Here is a 24,917-nt window from a genome sequence, read left to right on the forward strand (position 1 = left end):
TATGGTGAGGCTCACTAACTAGAACTGCGGACAGTCTTGCTGTTGGATGTAGAAAAATTTCATGAAGGCATCAAAGCGTTTCTTTTTTATGATTCATGTACTGTCAGATGAAAAGCTTAAATTTAACCTTATAATGTGTTGCTTGGTATGATAAACTTCAGCTTAAAGGGAAGTCCATATATTTACAACTGTACGCTGCTTACATGAAATGTTAATTTTACCTCTCAGGAAGTGTTTAAGGAGCGGATTGGTTATGCCCATATATTTGAAGTCCTAAAATCTATGGGTCAACCTTCACGGGAACTGCTTGAAGAACTTATGAATATGGTGAGATGTATGCTTGTTTTGACCGTTGTTTTAAATAGGGTAGTTAAGTTAGTCTCTTGGCACCTAACAAGATTTGTTGTGGCATAAACTCTTATGCAGTAAGGCCCACGTTGTCAGATGCTTAAAATGTAATCCTCAGTTTGCATATGCACACATACAGAGAGAACAAATGTAAGAGGCAGCAGTAGGTCTGAGACATTTCTTTGCAAAGTCAAAACATATACAAAATAGGAATTGTGTTTTTCACCTTGTATTTATTTTGACTTTACATAGAAATGTCCCAGACCAGCTCCTTTTTGATCCCACTATTTACATTTTTTTCACTGTACACCTGTATGCGTGTTTATGTGTGTGTATATCAGGGGTGTTGAACCTCAGGTCCATGGGCCAAAACCTCCCTCTGGCATTCCCCAGATATCCCTTTCCCCTCAGCTGCCGATCATTTGGTGGCTTCCTGCCGTTTGCGTGGTTTTTCTCCATTCTAAAAGGTTGAAATGCCTCTCCTGAGGCTTAGTTACTGGCAGTCAGAGGTTTAAGCTACAATAGGCTGGTACTTCGGGCATGTGGTCCATGTTCCTTTTTGCCTTTGCCCCTGCCTACCACTGAAGCTTCTCCAAAACTGAATTCAGCCCTTGGGCTGAAAGAGGTTTGACACCCCGTGTGTGTGTGTGTGTGTGTGTGTGTGTATTTACGTGGGCTTACACACAAAGTTTGTCAGCTGTGAGCTCTAATCAATAAAAGAATATCCCACAATTTCCAGGGTCATATTACTCTGTTGCAGTAAAAATCTTGTGGCATTTATGAAAGCTAACTGATTTACTGTGGTATAAGCTTTTGTATACTAGTACCCACTTGTGATCTGATGGAATGGCCTCCATCAAAGCTCAGCGAAAGCTTATGCCACCACAAAATCTGTCCTTCGGGTGCCAGAAGGCTCCTTGTTGCTTTTGTTTTAAAAGGGTCTCTGCACCTGTTACTTGCTAGTAACCCTGTTCCCCTTGCTTTCTGCTAAGGCTGTCGAAGGTGACCATGCATCTGTTGGGATGTTGGGCATAAGTAACGTCCAGCCCTTGTTGCTGCTGATTCAGTGGTTTCCAGAGCTGGAGTCGCACGATCTTCAGGTCTTCATCTCAAACTTGCTGAAGCGAATTTGTTGCATTAACCGGCAGAGCCGTGCCATCTGCGTCAATACGAACATGGTCATCCGTATCATCGAGACGCTCAGCCAACACTCTCTGCTCCATGGAGTCTGTGCAGAGAACCTGATTGCCCTCTTGGGCTCTTTGGGGAGCCAGTCCATGAGCTCTGAAGAGCTGCACCAGCTAATTCGGCTGGTGAGGACTAAGGACCCGAAGGAGACCCACCCTTACGTTGTCCCGGTGATGCGTGCAATTCTGACGATGGCTCGAAAGCAAGGCTTGGACAGCGCCTTGCAGTATTTTGACTTGTCTCATAGCATGGCGGGCATTGCGGTGCCACCGATTCACAAGTGGCCGGGTTCTGCATTTGCTTTCAGTGCTTGGCTCTGCCTGGACCAAGAGCAAATGACTCCTGGGGCCAGCAGCAAGGGTGGCAAGAGGAAACAACTGTACAGGTAGGACTACTACTCGTGACATTTGGATGCAGGAGAGGCCCCTAGATCTAGGACATTTGCTAGACTTGGAGTCTCCAGTGTGATGCCTCTAGGCACCAATGTGTCTGCAGACACTTCTCTAGGCTCCCTGCCCATTTATACTTTATTACTTAAAATTTTAAAATAATAAAAATTATGATTATTACTACTATTATTATTTAACTGAGAGGCTGGCCTACTGCAAAGTGAAGTGGTGCCCTCCATCACTGTCTTTATTTGGGTTCACAAAGAATATTTTTGTGTTTTGGAGTTCAACTGCTACCTCGTCCTTGTACTTAGGTTCTTGAGCAAGTTACTGGTAGAATCATTTCTTTGCACTGTAAATTTAGAGCGCCTATATGGTGTAGTGGTTAGAAGTGTTGGACTGGGACTGAGGAGGCTGGGGTTCTAGCCCCCCTGGGGCCATGAAGGTCACTGGGTGACTTTGGGCCAGTCACTGACTCTCAGCTTAACCTACTTCACAGGGTTGTTGTGAGGATAACATGAAGAGGAAGAAGATCGTGTATGCCATCTTGGGCTCCTGGGAGGAGGGGCAGGATAGAAATGTAACAAAGAAAGAAATAGTCATTACATGCTAATAGCAAATTAAATTTGTTGATTCTGATCCATTAATAACCAAAACGGCACCACCTACACACAGTAGAGAGGTATCAGCAGGCAGGGGGAATCCTAAGCTTGGCAGAAGTGCAAACAAATCTTTAGAAATAAAATCTGGGGGGGGGGGGCGATGACCCCAAAACAGCCCAGTGAGGTCTGACCATGCTCACTGGGTGTGGAATGACTATTGGGACAAAAAAAGAGAGGAAAAGCGGCGAGGAACCAGGGAGGAGGGGGAATGGAATGGAGTATCCTGGAAGAAGGCACTGCTGATTGACTGGAACACTGAACAGGAATACTTCACACTGCAACATTTTGTTGCAGGTCCTACTTGTTCCAAATATTCCTGCAACCCCAAGTAGAAGCTTCACAGCATTAAAGCATGAACTAGGTTATTGTTTTTCTAGTGTAAACAGTTGCATAAAAATTAGGAATAAATATCAGTGTGCATGTTTCTGAGTTTTATTGTGGGTCATGTGCAAGGTCATTTGTTATTGTTCAGTCATCCCTAAACAGTGGCTGAACGAGCCCGGGATATAGTACTTCAAAAAATATGTAGCAGTTATTTCCAGCTTGAAGTGCAAAGGGACTTTCCTATTTGATACCACAATCATCACAGGCTTTAAAAAAAGTAAATGACTCATAGAAATGGTCATTCTGTTGTTGTTGCTGTTCTAAATAGCTGGAAGAGCTTAGTGACCCATATACCTGTTGCATCTAACAGCACAAGTGCTCCTAATGTAGTGCTGCTAGGAATCTAATATAGTCCTGTTGGGGAAGAGTGCCACCTAGTGAAATGCCCACAGAAGTCACTATTTATGTTAAAAGGCTGTTTCCCAAATCCCAGTTTAAGCCGGCTTAATTTCTGCAGTCTAATGGAATTGCAGCACAATGTGAAACCAGGATGCCCCTGAAATCTGTTAGTGTTAGGAAGAAATCTGCATTCTGCCCACAGAGGAGGGGCAAGAGCTCCCGGGCCAAAGCATCTGTGGATTGCTTGCCAAAGGGCCCAGGCAAACAATCCAAGCCAGGATCCTGGCAACCTCAGTTAAGCTCGATATCAGGAAGCTTGATGAGGGAAGATATCCTCCCAAAAGTCACTTGTTTTACAGCACCATTGAAAAATTGTGAGAGACATCAAAATGCTGCAATTTGTCTTGAAATATAATAGTCCCAGGCATCAGCCCTCCAGCTCCACCTGCAGCCTCCTGCCAGGCCCCAACCCCTCTCTGCAAACTTCCTCCCTAAAACCAGCTGTGTGGGAACAACAGGGGGAGGAGATTGCAGAGATGGTGAGGTTTAAACCTTCATAGCCCCCTTTTCCCAGCTGCTCAGTTGCTTTCTAGCAATCACCTGAGCAGTGTGGGCAGGAAATTGTGGCAGTCATAAGGTTTAAATCTCAGCTTCTCTGTGATCTCCCCTCTCTGCCACAGCTGGTGGAGTAGTGTGTAGAGATGTAATATTTCTGGAAATTTTGAGGCCATGGGAAAAAATGTTTTTTTCATGGTTTTTTCCAGAAATATTGGAAATTTTGGAAAAATTCAAAAATAAACTATGCTCATTTTTTTAGTGCTCTTTATGGATCTAAAGTAACTTTGTTGCTTTAAGACAGCCTTCCCCAACCTGATATTTTGGACTTCAGCTCCCATTAGCCTCAGGCAGCACGGCCAGTAGTCAGGAATGCTGGGCACTGTAGTCCCAAAACGTCTGGAGGGCACCAGGCTGGGGAGGGCTGCTTTTGGAACGTAAAGCAGCCTTTCTGTTCCTAAAGTTATTTCATTTATGAGTTAGTTTGCTCTTTAAATTATTACATTTTAAAACTTTTAAAAGTAAACTCAGTAAATTTGTAATTCTTGTCTAAATAGATTAGAATGATGCTACAGCATCAGAAATGACTGCTACAGCATCAGAAACACAGGACTCTGTAGAACAAAACCCCAACTGTCAAGAATGCACATTTATTGTCAAGAGTGCACTGTGGTGACTCTATTCACATGTTGGGAAACGGAGCATCCCAACATGTGAATATTGAACCTCAATTCAATATTCACCCCTATCAGTACAATATACTTCAGATCAATAATTTTAGTAAGGAATGAAAAAAACAACTATGCTGGCAATCTTAGAGGGAGGATTAAAAAGATATTTATTCCCATGGCTTCATTATTTCCAGTTATGATACATCTCTAGTCTTTTTATACAAGTGTTCTTTGGGTGAGTAAAGGCTGGGTAACAATTAGGGATGTACAGTTTGTGTAAAATCTGTTCCGTCAGTGTTTCGCTGATTGTCAGGTGCCTTTTGTTTTGTTGTCCATCCTTTACCGGAATTGGGGTGTGTATTTTTTCCAAATTTGTGCAAATTTGCATTTTCATGCTTTAACCTATGGGGGAAATACTCATCTTGGGCCAGGTTTTTTTATTTGGTGTATTTTTCTATGACAGAATTTGCGCAAAATTTTGAAAAGTTAGAAAACCAGTCTGCAGAATCCACCCAACAGGGGGAAGCTGGACCGCTGAGGAATCCATGGATTGGATTCATGAAAATCTGAACTCATTTGGCTTTGTTTCAGATTTCTCTGACATCCCTAGTAACAATATATAAATACTTTGTCTTAAATTCTAAAAGAAAAGATTTCATAATCCAAAGCTGTTCAGTGTTTCTAATTTTGGGGAAAAAAACAAAACCAGTTTTTTAACCAAATTTTTCCAGTTTTTCTCTGGGCCATCACATCTCTAGTGGTGTGCCTTTGTAGGAACGCCCACTACTTTTGCCCCTGGCTCTGCCCACCAAGAGCTTGGCCATGGGAGAATATGGTCCTCGCACTCAAAAAGGTCTCCTATCCCTGATCTAAGTGAACACACCTAGCTCCAAATGGGTCTTGGGACCACCATCCTGAATGGCGGGATGTGGGAAGACACATTGATAGGTCTTTGCAAATGAAATGTTCGCTGTATTTGTGCCTCTAGGGTTTTTTTTTTTTTTTTAAGAAAAAGTTGTATTCACCATGCGTATTTCTAAACTACTGGCTGATATTCCTTAAACTTCCCCCCTCCTCTTTGTAGCTTTTTTACAGGCAGTGGGATGGGCTTTGAGGCATTCATTACCTGTTCTGGTATGCTAGTGGTTGCTGTGTGTACAAAGAAGGAATATGCCACCGTGATGCTGTCAGACCACTGCTTCTGTGATTCTCTCTGGGTAAGAGAGGCTGTTTAAGTCTTCCATGTATAAGTTCTTAGAAATGTGGACTGGATCTCCATTGGTAGCTGTTGGGGTTTGTCTGACAAGACAAGGGATTGCTCTGGTTTGGACAATCCGATCTTGGCTGAATGCAAAAGCCTTTTGCCTATGTATTCTATCCTGGTGTCACTCTCTTCTCTTTTTTTCTTCTCTTCCCTGTTCAGGGCTGCTGTAATAAGCCAAGAAGTCTTCAATTAACCATAATTTCCCATTATTCCGAAACTGGGAAACTATGGTTAGCAGGTTTACAAGAAGCCAGGATCTTAAAGCATGGTTTGATATTGGTTTAAAATCCTGGCTTGTTCCAGCACGATAGTTTTATAGAGATATGGTTTCCATTCTTGACTTTATTAACAAAAAAGAAAACTTCAGGCCACCAGGTACACTGAGATCATTTTGGAGGGATGTAATTTCTTACACATTTAAATATGTATGCTATACAATTCTTTATATCTAGTGTAATTTTGGCACTACAATACTAAATCTAGATGTTTGTGCAGTATAATAAGTGCTTGTGCTCTAAAATATTTTTTAAAGTTTCATTTAAGTGTGTGTGTGTGTGTACACACACATATATACATAATATATTTCTCCTGACCTGTTCTAAACTTGAAACCATTGTTTCTTGGCTTGGGTATAACAACAAAATATGGTGAATTGAAGATGTCAGGGGATAATTGTGGCCTGCCCAGGAGGGATGAAGGAAGCGGCTCATGTTTAGCATATTAGGCCAAGATAATATCATTCAAATGCAGCCACTATGTAAACAAACATACAACCTTCTCCTTGCCTTCCCGAACTCCCACTAATCCAGCCTATGTTGGTCAGAATTCATGATGTCTGACCATTATTAACCCTGTCCAAAATGAACCTGGAGAGGCTCCTAAACTTTTTTGCAGGACCTGGGTTTAATTAGAGTTCTGTAAGGGTGTTTCGACATGTCCATGCACTCATTTTCTGTTATTGCTATGTTTGTATTCTGTTTTAGTGCATTGTTTTATTATTGTTTTAATCAAGTTTCATTTATTATTGTAAGCCACCTTGAGTTCCCTATGCACTCTATAAATCCCTCCCCCTATGCCATTGCTAAATTGCAACATTTGCTGATTTTCCCACCAAAAAGATGAATTTCCTCATTGTCAGGGCTGCTGCTATAACCGTCCCTGGGACCTATTTTGCTGTCCCCCTTCAAATGTTTGCCCCATTGTCAGTGCTGCTTCTGGGATCCTCCCTAAAATGCTGGTCTTTTCTTAGTGATCTGAGAAGTAATCTGCTTTCAGGGTCCTTTTATTCCCTTCCTGGATTTGGGGGATGAATGGATAGATCAGTGTTCCTAGACGTAGTAACAGTCATTGGTTAGCCACTTATAGCTCTTCCATAGAAGGAATGACAATGACTTGTCTAAACAGCATTATCAAATTTCTCAACAGCACAATATAAGCATTGTTCATATGCCTGGGAAAAGGCCCTTTGGTCAAAGCCTTGTCTATATTTATGTAAATGGGCAGCAGAAGATCTCGGCACCGCTCAGATTTCCCGCCATGAATGAAGTAAGTCTGTGCTTCTATCATGCTTGTACCCCAGCTTTTCCTAGAATAAGGATCCTGAGCTATAATGATTAGGCACAAACAAAAAGTATGTCACAGGTGAGTTTATTATGGTAGCCTCTAAGCTGGATGACTGCAAGACGCTTTACAAAGGGCTGCCCATGAAGAGCAGGCAGAACATTCAGTTGGTTCCAAATGCAGTGGCTAGATAATAAACAGGGATCAGTTGTTGTGAGTATATTATTCTTGTATGCAGAAAGTTATATTGGCTCCTAGTATATTTGTTTCCAGGCTCAATTCAAGATGGTATTTTTAATCTTTAAATTCCTGCACAGTCTCAGTCAAGGTTGCCTCTTTCCCATATAGTTCTCCCTCTAAGTAAAGATCATTGGAAGAACCTCTTCTTCTAGGTCCTTTACCATCTGAAACATGGCATATGACAACAAGAAGCGGGGCCTTATCAGTTGTGGCACCTTGCTTTAGGCCAGTTCCTTGAGGGCTTCTAGGCAGTGGGTGGAAAACCACATTTTCTTTAGGGGAGCTTTAAAAAAAATCATCATGGGATGTGTACTGGCACTGATGCTGATGTTAAACTACCTTGTTGGCTCCTGTCTGAGTGCTGCTCGGCTGTTTTGTTTTAATGTGTAGTTTTTAATAACATTATCCTATGATTATTTTTACTGATGTGTGACACCAAGAGGGACCATGATGGGCTGATCTAGAGGGGCAGAAATAAAATATGGTTGTATTTAAAAATAGCTTAATTTATAGTGCCAATTTAAATAAATTTCACTATTATTTGCCTTTGCAGTATGTATGTATTTGAGGACAATTTGCATAATTGGAAGAAGTAGGTAGTAATACTGCTTTGAACTGCAGAAGAAGGCTTGCATGTTCCCCCACAAAGAAAAATATCCTTGCCAACAGAATACTAGTGTGTCAGGGAGATAAGTTCAGCCTAGTCTTCTCTCCGAGATGCTAGTTTTTTTTTTAAGTACAGAGACTGTTTTTAATGGAATAGTATTCAAACATCTAACACCACCCCTCCCTCCACAGTATGAAGTGGTACAGTCCATAAAAAGTTCTGCCACACGGCTCTGCTGATAGTATAAACTGGTCTCTGAAACTGAGCACTCCTAAGTCACACAAGCAGTGTAATAATTTCAAGCATGCAGCTGGGCTTACATCAGCCCAGTAAGATGTGACATTTCTAGTCTTCAAAACATAGGAGAACAAAAGCATGCTGCAGACTATCCTTTTCCCTCTCACTTCTTCTTTCTCCCATCCAAATTCCCTCCCTTTTTACCATGCTTTGCTTTGACTGTTGTGGAGCACTGTATGTATTGGTGCGAAACTGAGTCCCTTGTAGCACCTTCATCCCTGGTTTTAAACTCTAGCTACACATTTTGGTTAGTGCTTTTTTTTTTTTGGTAAACCATGGTTAGCACCAAAGCACGTGTAATGCTCCACCATAGTTAAAGCAAACCATGAAACGGTAATATATATGGAAGAAGTTCAGAGGAAACAGTGTGTGTGTTGGCAGCACACTCCTGATCTTTTAACCGTGGTTAAGAGATCGACAGTATTTCGTCTGCATCAGGCCATACTTGTCACTGTGTACTACGTAAACTGTGCCTGTAAAATACGAAGAATAAAATAATGACTTTGTTTAGAGTTGTAGAGAGGATGAATAAGAGGGCAGTTGTAAATAACTCTGTATGCTATCTGCACAATGTTAGGTGATGAGCAAACATAACATTTATATGTACACCCAAATCCTAAACGTAGTAGTGGTCTAGACTGACCCAAGGCATTTTCCTGCCTGAGGTGAGGGACAAGATGGCACCTCCCCCCACTCCATGTAGAAAAGCTGACCAGACTGGCAGCAGAATCTTACTTCAACAGTGGTGATGGGACAGCATCCTCTACTGCACCTAAGGGCCACAGGCTAACTTAGGGGGTGCAGGGTAGCTCACATGGAACACACAACTCTGTACACTCCACATTCCTCAGCTGAGGTGGCAGCCCCACTCTGCCTAATGGTAGGGCTGACCCTGCATGCTCAAGCCTAAAGAGAATAAACAAGCAATTATTGTAAGGTTGGGCAAGATTTTGGGACTGTGTGTTCGGGCTTTTTAAAGTCCTTGGCCTACTAAGATATTTACTTTCAGAACAGAAATAACATACACAAATATCTCTGCCATGCACTAATAAATCTGTTTTCTGGTGTGTGTTTTTAATGCTTTGGATAGAAACCTTGACTTCAGTGCTAAGCACTAATATTAGTTTTGGCTCATGCAACCCATATTGATGTTGAGGAATATTTATTCACACAATTGTTTCTCCTTCATCAAGACTGCTTGTGTGATTGACCTTTGCATTAAAAAGAATCCCAAGGTTCTTATATTGTGAACTGAGTGACCAGATCTTTATATTTAGCTGCAAAATACTGTGACATATTATGACAGGAATGTAGCTCGCAACCGAAGCAGCTGTTTTTGAAAGCCACCAGGAGAAACCAGATGTGGGCAGCTAAACTGGTCTTGACTGGAGTGAATTACTTTGTTCTAGTGCCTTCTGAAAAAGCACTAGAAAAATATGTATATGACAGGGCAAGGAATAGGTTGCTGAGTTTTTCCCTTTCCCTCCCATATACCTCACTCACTCCAGAAGGCTGCTTTTAAAGGGTAACAAGTAGTACTTTTGCAATGGGTGGTAATGTTTATGAGTAGCAAAGAGAGAAGGTATTGTATGTAGCATGAAAGCAAAGGAAAAATTAATTCTAAAAAAAGGGCAAATTTTATTACAGCTCATTGTGCTTTGGAAATTACTTGCCTACTTCAGGGGCAATATGAAAACAATGGTAACAAACACTTGTAAACCATCTATGAATACTCATCCACTTTGAAAAAGTTTCTAAAAATACATTAAAACAATTTTTTAAAAGAACGAATACCATATAAAAATACCTGTCGCAAAAAAGTGTTTACATGTTGAATCTCAGTCTAAATATAGACTCTACATATGAAAAATGGGAAGAAAAATATTTCAATATTGACATTATTGGTAGCGTTTATAGCCTTTGCCTCTTATTTTGAGCAAAATGGATTCATACCAACCTGTCGGAATAAAAGTTGTGTGTGTAGACATATTTATTATTTAGGGCAGAATCCTGTGCATGTTTAGACAGGAAAAAATTCTGCAACTCCCAGTATCGCCCAGCCAGCATAGCTGGCATGCTGGAAGTTGTACGACCTTTTTCTGTCTAAATATGCATAGAATTGCACCCCTGTTTATTAACTATATTTTTACCACTCTTTCTCTTAAAATCTCCAGGGAGCCTACAAACATTAAAAGAAATTAAAAAGGTAGCTAATAACAAATAAGAGGCAAGACACAGGAATAATTTGCAGGGATATTAAAAATAATCCAGTAGGTCAAATGTTTGTCAGAAGACAGAAGTCTTCACATCATGATGTATTTATGTATTGTAATTATATGGTCACCCCAAGTTCTTTGAGGACTCACAAACAACTACAAATATAATTATGATACTGTCTTTCATACCCCACAAGTATTTTGTACATTGAGTAGCCAAATTTATAATATCTGACCAGAGCATTATTTGTTCCTGTGTTTGTCAGGATTAAGCCCCAGAAGTTATTTTTAATAGCAGGGCTGAATCCTGGAATATGGTAAGTAGTAATAAAATTAGGTCTCTGGGCTTGTGCAGAGCACCTGTCACACACCACTGAGTAACCACAGCCTGTCCCACATAGATCAGGCTTTCCAATTAAGGTGGCATGGTTTCCAGGCAGATTGGGTCCCAGAGCCTCTCTCTTTCAACATTGCACTCTGTATAACATTTATCACTTTAAATGTGAACTTATCAAGCTGCATTTAATTTGTTAATCTGTTTTTTTTCACCTGGGGAAAATTCTCCAGCCCTTTACTTCTTGCTGCATTGGTTCTGCTGGTCAAAGGACAACTCCTCCTCCACCCTCCCAGATCCCAGATCCACCTTTTTCATCCCCTGTTATGCCTCATCGGACATCACTTGGTGGGATTCTCAGTCCAGGCAACTGGGGTGGGCTGCTGGGGAAGCCAGAACTCATCACCAAGCTGATCTCAGCAGGAACTCAAGACAGCGAGTGGGGATGCCCTACCTCTCTGGAAGGCCAGCTTGGATCAGTTCTCATATTCCATGAAGTATTACAACCTTCTCATGTGAAATCATTGTATTTGGCAGGTGAGCCTTCTAAAGTGCAGCTTACTTTGGTTACTTCTTTCAACTCCCTTCTTTCCTGCCATTCTTCCTCACTTTCAGTCTGTCGAGAAATAATTGTAGTTTCCAGTTTCAATGGTCTCTTCAGCTCTCTGAACGAGCACCGTTGCTTTTCCTATCCACTTCTCATGTTCCTAGTCCCTAACTTTTATATAAAGATCAGTTTGTCCCCAAATTCTCTCTCCTTCCTCTTCTCTGCCCTTTTTGTTAATCCACACTTCTGCTTATCAGCCCTTTCCTTGCTTCCGTGGTCCAAAACCAGCTTCAAACCCTGATTAAGAGCGAACCCCTCTGGTTAGCCCTGACCATGATTGATATCTGTGCTGGTAAAAGGCTTTAGCATGATAAAGGCTTGCCGAGGGAGTCAGGGCCTTCCCGCTTTGGCAAGCAGGTCGCATAGTTATTTTCTTACCAAAGCTCGCAGCCCCAGTAAGAGGTGAGATGCTCCATTTGCATCAGAAGACACATTCAGCCAGGTCAGTGGGCCTAAGGTACATTGTGATACAGTGCCACACTGGCCCTCTCATCTCCCTTTCTGTTGGCTGGGTGTACTAACTGACTGCATCACATGGTTCTCTTTGTGCGGGTCACTCTCTCCTCAATCCAGTCAATCAGAAAGCTTGTTTTATTTCCCAGCGCATACCGGGCAACGTTCCCCTATTTAGCCACCTGGGTGCAGGTTGTATTGTCCAAACCCAGGCAGCATGGCTTGTTGGATGGGGAAACAACTCTCCCATAACCCATGGCCTGTTGTTGGGTTATGGGAGGGTTTCCCCCTCAAACAAGCCATGGCACCCCGGTTTTGGATGACACGCCAAGCTGCACCTGGGCAGGTAATTAGAGTATTGCTGCCCAGCATGCGCCACCAACTTAAACAAGCTTGCTTGAGCGTGTGACTGGGGTTTGAAAGAAAATCTCTTTTGCATTTGCAACAGGATGAAATTTAATTGAAACTATCAGCACAAACATGAAACCTATTCTATCTATTTATCTGTCTTGAAGGTCCAAACTGCTTAACTCCGTGGAAATCCCAAGAATCTGAAGTGGCCGATTTGCCCAGTAAAATACTTCTTCATTATACTCCCAAGGTAATGATCCATTTTTTCCTTCCGCCTCGCAGATGTTTTGATGTGGCCACTGGCTTTGATGGCTTAGTTCAGTGGAGGCTAGTGGCTCCAATGTCAGTGGGGCTGTGGTTTCACTCGCAACCAATCGGAGCTCTAAAGGAGCTATCCAAGGTGCAAAGCACCTTGAATTTAAAGATGGGTTTGAAGTAGTTTTAAAGCTGGTGAGTCCCCTTATCGGGGGATTCCAAGTACTGTTCCAGGGAGCTAGGCTTTCTGCTTTCTTCCATAAGCACCTGGCACTTAACTTCTCTGCAGGCCCATCTCCCCAAGCACTTTTTGCCCAGGTGAAGTTACTTGCTGTATCGGAGCTCAGCTGTGGAGAAAAATGCTTGGAAACAAAAGTTGCAGGGGAGGGTTCTGCACTCCTCACCCCATACTTTTGCCATCATATCAGAGTCCTCTCCACTTTTTCTACATGATTGGGGCAATTCAGTATTTAAATAGATGGAACTGCTGCCAGCGTTTCTAGCTCAGTCCTTACTGTGAATCCTTAGTGGGCTGTGGGAAGGCCAGGAATGTTCTGTTTTATATCTTTGAATCAGGAGTGCAACCCCGCCCCCCGACCCACTAGATGCCCTGTAGCCACTGATACTACACGATCGATGCAGGTGCAGGGCAAGTGTGTGGCTGCAGAATTTAGGAATCAGGTTTTTCCTCCTTTTTGGCACTTAGAAAACACTGCCAACTCTTGAATTTAGCAAGGAAAACATATTTGTGCTCCTAATCTTAACCAGGTTTTACAGTATATCAAAAAGCCAGAGAATTATAAGCCCTCAGGCTTATTTGCAAAAGAGAAGCAGAGCCCATTTTTCCCCTCTCTCTTCTGACAGGCTTGCAGAAGCCCAATATGTCTGGACCTTTCTACAAATCTTCTACATGGAAGGTTAACAGGGAACAAAGTAGTGAACTGGGACATCAAGGTAAGCATCTGGAATGGCTTGGTGTAAATGCTGTGTTGTTTGATATGGGACTGGATGATATGTGTGCGAAACTGACATAGGGTGTAGCAACATTTTTGGGGACCAGTGACCAATTCCTCTCTCCTATTCTGTGTGTGCGTGTGTTTGTGTGCGGGGGGAGGGGGGGACAACAAAGGGCTAAAATGGGGTAGAAAGGGTAGATAGAAGGCAATTGTAAAGCCCCCACCCAAAAGAAGTTGGCTGGGTAGATTTATGATCAGCAGAGATAACTTGAAGCACCTCCCTGAGGGTTCATAAAGCCTAAAAGCTTTGTTAATGGCGCAGTTCTGTGCAGCACTATCAGGCATAAGTCTCGCTGAGACTTACTTACTCCCAGGTAAGTGTGTATGGGTGTGCCCTTCTAAAGCTATGTCTGCACTGCAACTTTCTGCAGTAGTGCTAAACTGGAAGCCAAGGAAGATCACAGGAAGTGTTTCTTAATGAAGGAAGAAGTGCCTCTCCTCTTCTTTGATCTTAGAGAGCTACTTGGATGGACTCATTCCACAGTTCATGTCGATCATGTGTTGTAGATTCTCTGAAGAGGATCAGTGCAGCATTAGCTCTTCCATATTGAGTTCATGTTCCTTCAATAACTAACAAAATGCGTGGTAGTTTGGGGATCTCGCTTTTACTTTTCTCCTGTGGAAGTAGGTCACTGATGGTTATAAGTTGCTATAGGAGAGAAGAATGAATTCCATCCACACTTTCCAAAAAAGTTGGATACCATTTATCAATTATTGGAATAGGTTCCAGCCAGGTGATTTAGCAAATATAGGTGTACTACATATGTGTTAAGTTCAAGTATTGTTGCTGTCTTGAATGATTGTACTGGTAAACAAAATTTAAAAATTATATTGTGAGATAAGAGAGAAACTAAGGGGATGCGATCAGGGATGCATTTGAGGATACAGGTATCAACCAGGGATGTGTCATGCACCCCCTGATCTCTTGCCCCTTGCTGAAGACTGTGGTGACAGCAATGGAAGTGCACACTGTCTCCAGGAAAGGAGGGTACACACATCTTCTGCTAGAAGCCCAGTGTGCCCAACAGACTTGCCAGTAGACTATAAGAGCTATAGAGCTGCAGTCCGTTTCAGATGTTCCATGCCATTGGAGTAATGAGAATGCCAGTTCACTTATGTATGTATTTAAAGAGCTTTTTTTCTGTTGTTGGTTTCAAAATATTTACTGCTCTTTCCTCTCCCTTTGCCCCAATTTTATTTCTCAAGGATATGATCAATTGTATAGGCGGATTAAATGTGCTCTTCCCACTGCTGGAGCAGATCAGCGTCCTTGATGGGCAGTTACCTGAGAGGCCGGACGTGGAATCTGTGCCTCTGGAATTGCTGACGCCTACAGAAGGAGATTGGGTGGTGTTAACCTCTACAAGAGCTTCAGGTAGGGAAATAACTGCTCAGATAAATGTTTAGGTAGCCTCTTCCATGAGCTTAGGGAGATGGATGGACTAAAAAAGCAAAATATTCTTTCCTGATTTTTCTCATCTAACATGGTGTAATAGTGCTAAATATTTTTTTAGCGGATGTCTATTTTCCCTCTTGCAGAGGCTCGCTTAGAGAAGAACATTGTTGCAACCTTCATCCTGATGATAAAGCACTTTATTCAAAGGCACCCAATTAACCAGGATAGTCTTGTTCACACACATGGTGTTGCAACCTTAGGAGCCGTTTTGCAGAAGGTACCAAAGATGCAGTTGCCAGCATTATACGTTTGTGAAATTGCTAGCTTTAAACTAAAGCTGTGTTTGTTTTCTTTGTGGTAAATGTGTAAGTTGTGTGCTCCATTGAAGTTAAGTTGAGGTATCACTCGGGCCAGCTTCTGTATGTGGAATGAGGGAGGGGCACTATTTTATCCTTTGCCCTCGGCAGCAAAATGTCTTGGGCCGGTCCTGGTTAGAATAACCAGAAATAGACTGACTTGCCTATCCCTAATTTATAAAACAATCCTAAGTGGCCTGGGGATGTGGAGGAGCGAAGTGGCAGATCATCTGCAGTAACAATTTAGTGGGATGTATTATGAGCATGCTTCACTGTTCCACGTTAAAGTTCAAAATAAGGGCCAGAAGAAGTTTGCCAAAGTTTCAGACAGACTTGTCACATGTTAGCTAAAATGGCTGGTCTTTAGAATAAACATGTTTAGCAAAATCCTATTTGTTTATACAGGCAATTCACTTTAAAAAAAATCATATATACCTCTATTTGCCTGGCTATTTTTAGGTGCCCAGCAGCTTCATGGATGTGAATGTACTGATGGCAGTCCAATTACTGATAGAGCAGGTCGCTGTGGCAAAAAATATGCAGCTTTTGCAGCAGATGTATCAGTACTTACTTTTTGACTTCAACATCTGGAACCGTGGAGACTTCCCATTCCGAATAGGTGAGGTTATATACTATTAAAATGAATACTGAAACGCTTGTTCACGTGACACAGTAGCCCATAATGAGTGACTAGCCAGCCATGCAGGGTGGGTTGTTCTGTGAATAACCCACCCTGCATGGTTAGCACACCCGCCAGATGATTGGGCAAACACCACCGCGGGATAGGGGAAAGCAAGGTTAAAATTACCCACTTACCTACATATTTCCCATTCGTGCCAGGATAGTACAACACCCTAAGGGGGTCCCCCATTTGGCCACACATTCCCCCGCTTCCCCCCTTCCCATAATTTCTTTTTTCATTTCTTCATGCTGATCTTGCGGAAGGTTGGAATTAAGAAATTTTTAAAAACTGCACCCCATTTCTTCTGAAGAAGCAGGGAGCCTGGCACAAGGAGGAGTGGGAGGGGGTACAACCAAACAAAGAAAAGAAAAAGAAAATCCCCGTTTGTGCACATTCCCTAGTCACGAGGAAGCTCTTGTTTTTATGTGAAAATGGGACTAGGAAAATAAACAAGGGATCTTACCCTGATCACAATCGTGATCAGAGCCAGGAAGGGGGGATTGGGGGGCAAAATGGGGGGTTACAGGCTCTCCAAGGTGCTGTTTGGGCACCATTGGAGGGACTGTTACTGGCAAGGGGAAAAGGGAATGGGCAGCAGCTTGGCTGCAATTGTGAACCGTGATCGCAGCCCCACTGGGCAAGAGCGGCTCAATGCCCAATGTCCTTTACCCACGATGGGTTGGCACATCACACTCCAACCCATCATAGGTAGAACAGCCCCTACTGCAGAGCGTGGGTTCTCAGGGTGGGTTGTTTGGGAAAAACAACCCACTCTGAGAATGGTCCAGGTTCAGAATGACATGCTAATCAGTGACAGTTTGTTCTGGAAAACAAACCATCATTGGTTGGCATATCGTGCAAACCCAGTCACAGTATCATTTGCTGAACACATTCCCCACTTCGGTTCTAAAACAAGGTGATCCAGTTGGAAACTTGTGGCCTGGATTTGGCCCACATCAAGAAAGAGGGGGCAATCTCTCCCCCCCCACTTTCTCTTTCAATTGACTGTTGGTGCTGCTAGTGCTATCTCTGGAATCAAAGGTGCTTTTAATAATCTCCGAGTGCCCTCCTCCCCTCTTTTGAACATGTTCTTGTTCTGTGTATAATAGATGCAGTTGAAGCCAAACCAAAAGTACTCTTGTGTGTGTTTTCTCTTTCGTTTCCAATCAATTCCGAGTAGGTATTATAGTATGAGGAAGGGTTTTCCAAGTTCAGTTCAGACATCATGTCAAACAGTATTAGCAAACGATTGCAATGTCTGGATTGACAAGGCATGGTTTGTGATCAGCCAGGTTTTTCATCAGTCAGAATCTGAACCCGTGATTTAAAGGGGGGGTTGTAAACCATCTGATCCGGGGTCATGGGAGAGATAAGGGAACGTTAATTTGGGCTAAATTTGAGATTATAGAGTGTGTGCGTGCTTTCGCATATGTGCACATATGTACAGCAGAAGAGCCATTGGGATGGTACATGTGTTAGAAGGGGGGCTGGGGAAGTTCAGATTGTGTGGGAATAGCTGGGGTGCATAAGAGTTTGGGGGCTTGAGATGAAGCCAGATTGCATCAGCAGGACACATCTACCAGTCTGCCTACAGCAGGGGTGGTCAGAAGTTAGATCTCATGTTTTGAAGTCCAAAACATTGTCAAGGGCTCCTTGGAGGCATCTCTCAGTCTAATCTAGTAGCCAAGTCCAGACACAGACAAAGGGATTCTTTTCAAAGCTTTATTCCTCTTTTACAACTTAACAACTCTACCGTTAGCAGCTAGATATGAGCAGCAGAGTACCTATGCCCTAAGTTGGAACAGTTGGTCCCCGTTTGAAAGGGAATCACTGGCAGACCCTGAACTTAAGGGCTAGGGGGAGTCCCTCCCCTTTTCCCTTGGATCCTCTGGGCGCAACCGTTGTTTGCGCGCCAACCGGGCACTAAGCCTCCTTTCCGCGCCCTCCATTTGGCACCGCTCTCTGCGTCAGCGACACGCGTCCATCAAGTCTGCTTCCCGCACTCTGTCACTCCCAGGACTGCTATCTAAGCTAGGAATGCCGGTGGGAGGAATCTCCGTCAGCTGTTGGCCCTGGGAAAGAGGAGTGCGCTCCTCTCCCGGGAGCAACTCCTCTTCCTCAGAATCAGAACTACTCTGGGATTCTATGGGCTCAGTGTCCACCCTGACAAACATCTGGAGAGCTCCTTTCTGCCCACCCCTGGCCTACAGATAGGCCACATATCTGATAAGTGGTTTACAGTGCTTGGAAGGCTGGCCTGGCCTGTTCTAATGGGAAATGTTACTTTTTTTTAGGCCACATCCAGTACCTTTCTACAATCATCAAAGATAGCAGGAGGCTGTTCCGGAAAAAGTATGGCGTGCAATTTTTGCTCGATACTCTGAGGATTTATTATGGGTATGAATTCTTGTATTCTTAATTGGCTATATATTGTGCATGAATTTAACTCTCTGAAGCCCAGCTCTGTTTTTCAAAGCTGTAGAACATTTTCTCTTACCCAAGTTGCAGCCTTCTGAGAACTATGGAGGCCAAGATTATACATCTGCAGTGCTTTGAACATTTAAAATACCCTTCCTTCATCAGGGGTGCACAACCTTTTCAGCCCTAAGGGCTGTGTGTGATGCAGGCCGCGCACGCACGCACACACACATATGCAGAGATGCATATGCATGCACACACAGCCCAGCTATCCTGATACAGCTCACTCTTTCCTCACTGCTAGCAGTGGTGGGAAAAGTACAATCTGTACAAGGATCTCTGTGGGAGGAATTGGAAAGTACAGGCAATGGGGAAATTGGCAGCTGTGGGGGATTTAGCCATGGGTGGGGGGTGTTAGGGCACCCTTGTGTAACCCTGATCTAAATGCTAAATTGTTGTTCTAATAATAATAGTAAGATGATCATAGAATCATACAATAGTAGGGTTGGAAGCCTACAAGGCCATCGTGTCCAACCCCCTGCTCAATGCAGGAATCCAAGTCAGTGGATGATGGTGGTGGTGGTGATGATGATGATCTGTAGCAGCTTTATTTTTGCCCGCTTATTAGTAATAAAGCCAGCTTGAAACTTGTGAGGTTTTTCCAACTAAGGGCGCAATCTCATGCAAGTTTAGACAGAAAAAAAATGTCCTACAGCTCCCAGCATTACCCATTCAGTGGTGGCTGGGGCATGCTGAGAGTTGTGGGACTTTTTTCTGGCTAAACATGCATAGGATTGCATGCTGCCTGGGGGATGCTTGGAATTGTAGGACTTTTCTGTCTCAACATGCATGGGATTGTACTTTAAGAAAAGTTCTTCATGCTACATCTTGTACAGATCCCAAAGTAAACACTTCAGGAACCACATCAGTTGCAAGGGAGCACAAGTATACAAATCACTCTTTTCTTTTTTAAAAAAAAAATGCAAATACAACAATAACAGCAACAACAACAACAACACCCCAAAAAAGGGGGCACAAAAGAGAGAGAGGAAAAGAGCTTATCATAAAACATATCCATACACGCTAATCATTTACATCACCCTTGATATTAAAAAAAGGAAAAAGAAGGATTTAACACTTCCATTTCCTCTTTGAGAAGCGTGGCTTAATGCTTTCTTTGTTACTGCTTCTATACACACTTCTGTCCTTCAAAGCTGGGTATGGGAGCTCTTCAGGCAACTTGGTCCCAAGTCATTCAGGGCTTTAAAGGTTAATACCAGCACTTTAAATGGGGCTCAGAAGCAAATGGGTCCCTCAGTGTGTAGCCTTTGGTAAGCTATTTCAGCCTGTGGCTGCACTCTGAAGCACACTTACCTGGGAGGAAGCCCTATTGAAATCAGTGGGACTTCTCAATAAATGTGCATAGGATTGCCCTGTAAGGTCCCAAACTGTAAAATAGGAATAATAGTATCCAACCTTGCACAGCAATTGTGAGATCTAACTTTTGAAGAAGCACAAAATAAAGAATTTTGTGTGAGAGGGATGCATACTTCAGGCTGCAATTCTGTGTACTTGGGAGTAAACCTCATTGAACTTAGTGGGACTTACTTATGTACAGGATTGTGCTGTGAAGAGTGTTCAGAGTGCTTCATATACATTACCTTGTTGTAACAACAACACTGAGGTAGGTCAGTATTATCTCAGATGGGTGTTGCTTGCCTAAGGCCACTTAGTGAGCTCATAGCAGAGACAATGGGGGTTGGACTTGATGGTCTTATAGGCCCCTTCCAACCCTACTATTCTATGATTCTGTGACAAGATTCAAACCAGGAACTTCCTGTTTCATACCTCATTTGCTTGGTGACTATGCTACATAAACACCAACTCACTTGAAAATTATTAACTACCAGCAAGCCCACATTTCTAGACATATGACATTTAGTAAGAGAAGCTCTCTTAGTTAGATTCATGTGCATAGAAGATTGTTCACGAAGACAGTTAATAATTTTCAAATGAGTCCCCTGAAGGAGAGTTTTTGCTCAAGATGTGTGTTTTATATATAAGTAACCAGCACTCTTTCTTTCTCTCTTTCTTTCTTTCTTTCTTTCTTTCTTTCTTTCTTTCTCTCTCTCTCTCTCTCTCTCTCTCTCTTTCACATACTTGTTTCATTAGTACTACCTTCCTACGTTGGTCAGAACAATTAAAGCCCTTGTTTAAAGTCAGGCGTGACAATAAAAATATAGTAAATTTAATTTTGGTAGCCAAGATTAACCCAGGTAGTTAACACAGGCAAATAATGTACAATGGGAGAAACGTTTGTGAAAACAAAATTGGGTAAACTAGGATCACCTACCCCTTTCATCTTCATAATACAACATCATGGTTATAAAAATGTCTCTTTCTTGTGTTTTTTAGGAACAGCTACAAAGAGAGTGACTTGGCTCCCGATGATGTTAGAACAATACGGACATCTCTGTATGGATTAATCAAATATTTCTTGAGCAAAGGTGGGACACATGAGGAAATACAGAGCATCATGGGATATATAGCAGCCATCAGTGATGAGGAGCAGGTATTTAGAGTGCCTCTGTTTGTTCAACCAAGTTTTCTTCTGTCTTTCTTTCTGTAAGGACAGCAACAACAGGGAGGCACCAAAAGTAGCCAGAAAAACAGCATAAGTGACACAGGATCACACAGGTGCCCGTTTATTTTGTGCCACCTTGCCCAACATTTCAGAGAATGCCCTCCTTCCTCAGGGGCTCCCTGCACTAAACAAAATTTGTCACTGTACTTTCACATCATTCTTTCTGTATATCGTCTTTAAAACAATGGGAGCAAAAAAACCAGACACAGTGACTGTAACTCGTGTAAATAAAGGAATAGCATGTTGCAAAAATGGTCTGCTAGTGTGAGTATTTCATACTGGATACCTGGGCCTCCCCCCGTTGCCTTTTCAAAAAGGGCATGCTGTTCACTTTTCCTCTGCTGTGCACATAGTATGGTGCAGGTGTAGCACTTGCTTCATGGAAACCAGACTGTGTAAATCCAGAGCCAACCTCCTCCTCCATCTTGCACACTTCTTTCCCTTCTCTCCAGAGCAAATTCCAGCCTTCCCTTCCATGTAGTGATTTCACCATGGTGGAGCGTTATGTCTCAATCAGTGCTAAGCAGGGTTCACCTCTTAACCGGGATTTGAAGTAGGTTTGCAAACCCTGATTAAGCAGAACCACATCAGTATAGATGTAACACTAAACCATGTTTAAGGCAAAATAAAGGTAAGCAGGGGAAAGGGGATTTGCTATGGAAGGACTTTGATTCTTTCCTACTGAAATCCAATAGTGCTTGAAAGTGCTTAGGTTTGGCTGGACTGCATCCTTACTTCTAAATACAAATCCACACTTCTATTTTTGTTGCTATGTTACATTTAGTTGCAGTTTCAGTTATTTATTCTAAATAAATATGAGACTTGGAGATGGCACGGCAAACTGCCATCTTCATCTCTACTCAGTGGTGTTCTCTCCACCTGGGCTGCCCCCCCCCGCCCAGCATTTGGAACTACCTGCCCTGTGAGGAGGAGTAGCAGGGCCATCTGTTCTCAGGTAGTATCATCTGGGCCCCACTGTGCCTGGCATTCTGCAGTCGGAGTAACAAGATCCCAGCAGATTCCAGCAAGGTCCCAGAAAGCTGAGTATCCACCTTGCACGTCCAACCATTTTGGACCGTATTACAGCCACTTCCAGGAAGGTCAGGGTGTCAGGCTATTTCTCAGAGGCCCACTAAGGCCTGTTTTTGAGCACTGAGCAGTCCATTTAAAACCCAGCTAGTCATTATATAATAACTTTATAAAATTAACAAATGGTACCTTCGTGTGCTTTTTTCCTTTCCCATCCCCATTCCTTTTTCCTTTTGTGCGACCAAAAGCTTTGTTTTTGGTTTTTCAGACCAAAAATCAAGTCGAGTACTAAAAAAAAAAAAAAAGTGGGATGTTTGGGAGTTTTTCTTGCACATTTGAGCAACCCAATACGACCTCCCCACTTCCTGCGCTTGTCTACTTTCCCTGGCAGGCAACCCCACAATCCCCAGTGGCAAATGTCTGCAGAGGCAGTTGGAGCAAGCTCAAAAAGCTCCAGTTCTAATGTGAGCGGGGGTTGCTTGCCTTTTTTAGAATCTGCCTCCCTCCCCCTTCAAATAATCTCCCCATCTCTGGAGAGGAAAAACCAGAGAAAGTTTTGAACTGTGGGAAATGCCTGGATTCTGCATTTTTTAATGTGATTGATTTCCTCTCTCCCCCCGCCGCCCCAGCTCTTTGGGATCCTGGATGTGCTCTTCAGCCTGCTTCATACCAGCCCAACCCGAGATCAACTTTTCTTGTTGCTTTTTGAGCCAGGAAATGCAGATATCCTTTACGCCTTGTTGCTGAATCAGAGATACTCGGATCGACTAAAAGAGCTTATATTCAAGGTAACACGCCTCCCGTAAAATGATAGATCTGCCAAGATGAAGATGCAATGATATGTGAAATGTCTGAAGGGATCCTATGCATGTTTATAAAAACTTACATAGGACACAAGCTGGTAACTTTATTTTAATATACTTCTTTGCTAAACTGCTGCTAAGCACTATTTTAAGCTTCGGGAAATCGGCAGAAATCTTTTTTGTTCTGGGAGGTTTTTGGAGATAAGACTAACACTTAAGTCATTTTACAATGCAATACTATAGATATGTACTCAAAAGTAAGTCCCATTGTATTCAAAGGTGCTTGATTTCCTTGTAAGTGTGTTTTAGGATTGCAGCTTTAATCTGAGAATTGGTTGTCTGCTTTTTATATATATAGTTTAGTATTTTATTGTTAAGTTTGATACTGTATTTATGGGTATTATAAATATTTGTTCAATGCTGTGTTCTAAGCCACTTCATGGGTTCTGTAGAACCATGTGGCGATTCTAGGTGGCGGTTATTAAAATAAATAAATATGCACATTTGAAACTAGTTATAATGGGACACAAACCCTTAAATGGTTTGTAATTACCAAAACACTGACCAGAAAACAAATAATAGAGTTGGAAGGGGTCTCAAAAGTCATCTGGTGACTAGATTCTAGTCCAGCCCCCTGATGATACAAGAAATCTATATGAAACCCTTTGCACTAGTTTCTAAGACCTGGTTTGCATGTAATGGCAGCAAATTGTGGGTTAATTAACTATTTGCTGGACTTGCTTCTGCCACCATTTTGAATATGCAAGCTTCAAACAGCCCTATTGGAGTTATTTTGTGATATACAAACCTGGACACTGTTGGGGTTGTTCACAGAATACGACAAATCACAGTTTGGGTTGAGTATGGGTTGTTGAAATGTGGGTTGTGTTGTGCAAACCCGCACTAACAACTGTGGTTTGTTAACCATGAACAACCCATGAAGAGAACCCATGGTTTGTTGCTGGGTTGTGAAATCTGGGTTGCTCGTGGTTAACAAATCATAGTTCATTAGTGCGGCTGGGTTCACACAACACAACAACCCATGATTCAAAGACAACCCATACTCAGCCCATACTCTGAGTTGTGGTGTTGTGTGAACCCAGTCTCTGGGTTAATTGTGGGTTAAACAATTAACGTAACAGTTAACGTAAGAACCAATCATAGATTTACTATGGGTTGTTTAACCCATGACTGACCAATAGTGTCCTAGTTTGCACATCACAAAATAACCGAGATGGGGCGGAGCATGTGAGCAAGAAGAAAGACATGGGTTGTGTGAATTCCTCAACAATAAACAAGAAAATGATTAAAAATTGGATTTCTAAATCTAAACTTATCACAAATACAAGGCTTAAACAGCAAACTGGCAAGTACAGTTGAACTTGGAGGAAAAATATTACTGGATCTCTTTAAAATTAAAGTTAAAGAAGACCTACCAGAATAAGAAATAAAACAACCTTTCAAGATGGCTCCTGGACAGCAGAAAACTACAAATGGATCCCCAGCAGAGGAACCACTAGAGTGGAGAGCTGAACTGGCTTCCCAATTTACCAAGTTTAAAGAAGAAATGTTAGAAAACTGGAAATATATTTTGAAACAAAAATTGGAAGACACTAATGCTAGAGTAGAGGCGGTTGAAAGTACAGCCTCAGAAGCATTAATCCTGCAGCTGCAGCAAATAATAAAATTGAACAATTGCAACAAGAAAATATTCAGATTAAGATTAAATTAAAATAAGCAGAAAATGGAGCAAACATATTAATGTGAGAATATGACTGACAGACTGATAGAATCAGCAGAAACTGGGGAACTAAAATCCTTTTTAGCACAATGGATGTCATCATTACTACCAG

At 42.4% G+C, this 24,917-nt stretch overlaps 1 protein-coding gene across 7 annotated transcripts in view; it reads left to right on the forward strand.

Moving 5' to 3' along the window:
• The window catches only part of NBEAL1 (neurobeachin like 1), a 157,824-nt gene that overhangs the window by 72,693 nt on the left and 60,214 nt on the right, over positions 1-24,917 (forward strand). For all 7 annotated transcript variants that reach the window (XM_084818213.1, XM_084818224.1, XM_084818269.1 and 4 more), the window contains 13 exons: positions 229-327; positions 1,341-1,921; positions 5,621-5,753; positions 7,226-7,345; positions 11,288-11,591; positions 12,630-12,715; positions 13,585-13,674; positions 14,943-15,111; positions 15,276-15,409; positions 15,948-16,107; positions 18,465-18,567; positions 21,004-21,160; positions 22,891-23,049. In XM_084818213.1, coding sequence (XP_084674339.1) covers positions 229-327; positions 1,341-1,921; positions 5,621-5,753; positions 7,226-7,345; positions 11,288-11,591; positions 12,630-12,715; positions 13,585-13,674; positions 14,943-15,111; positions 15,276-15,409; positions 15,948-16,107; positions 18,465-18,567; positions 21,004-21,160; positions 22,891-23,049 — 2,295 coding nt within the window. The remainder of the gene's footprint in view (positions 1-228; positions 328-1,340; positions 1,922-5,620; positions 5,754-7,225; positions 7,346-11,287; positions 11,592-12,629; positions 12,716-13,584; positions 13,675-14,942; positions 15,112-15,275; positions 15,410-15,947; positions 16,108-18,464; positions 18,568-21,003; positions 21,161-22,890; positions 23,050-24,917) is intronic.

This window comes from Heloderma suspectum, chromosome 1, assembly GCF_057233095.1.
Source record: "Heloderma suspectum isolate Gila_16-S chromosome 1, 16-S_ref, whole genome shotgun sequence".
Taxonomy (NCBI): domain Eukaryota; kingdom Metazoa; phylum Chordata; class Lepidosauria; order Squamata; family Helodermatidae; genus Heloderma; species Heloderma suspectum.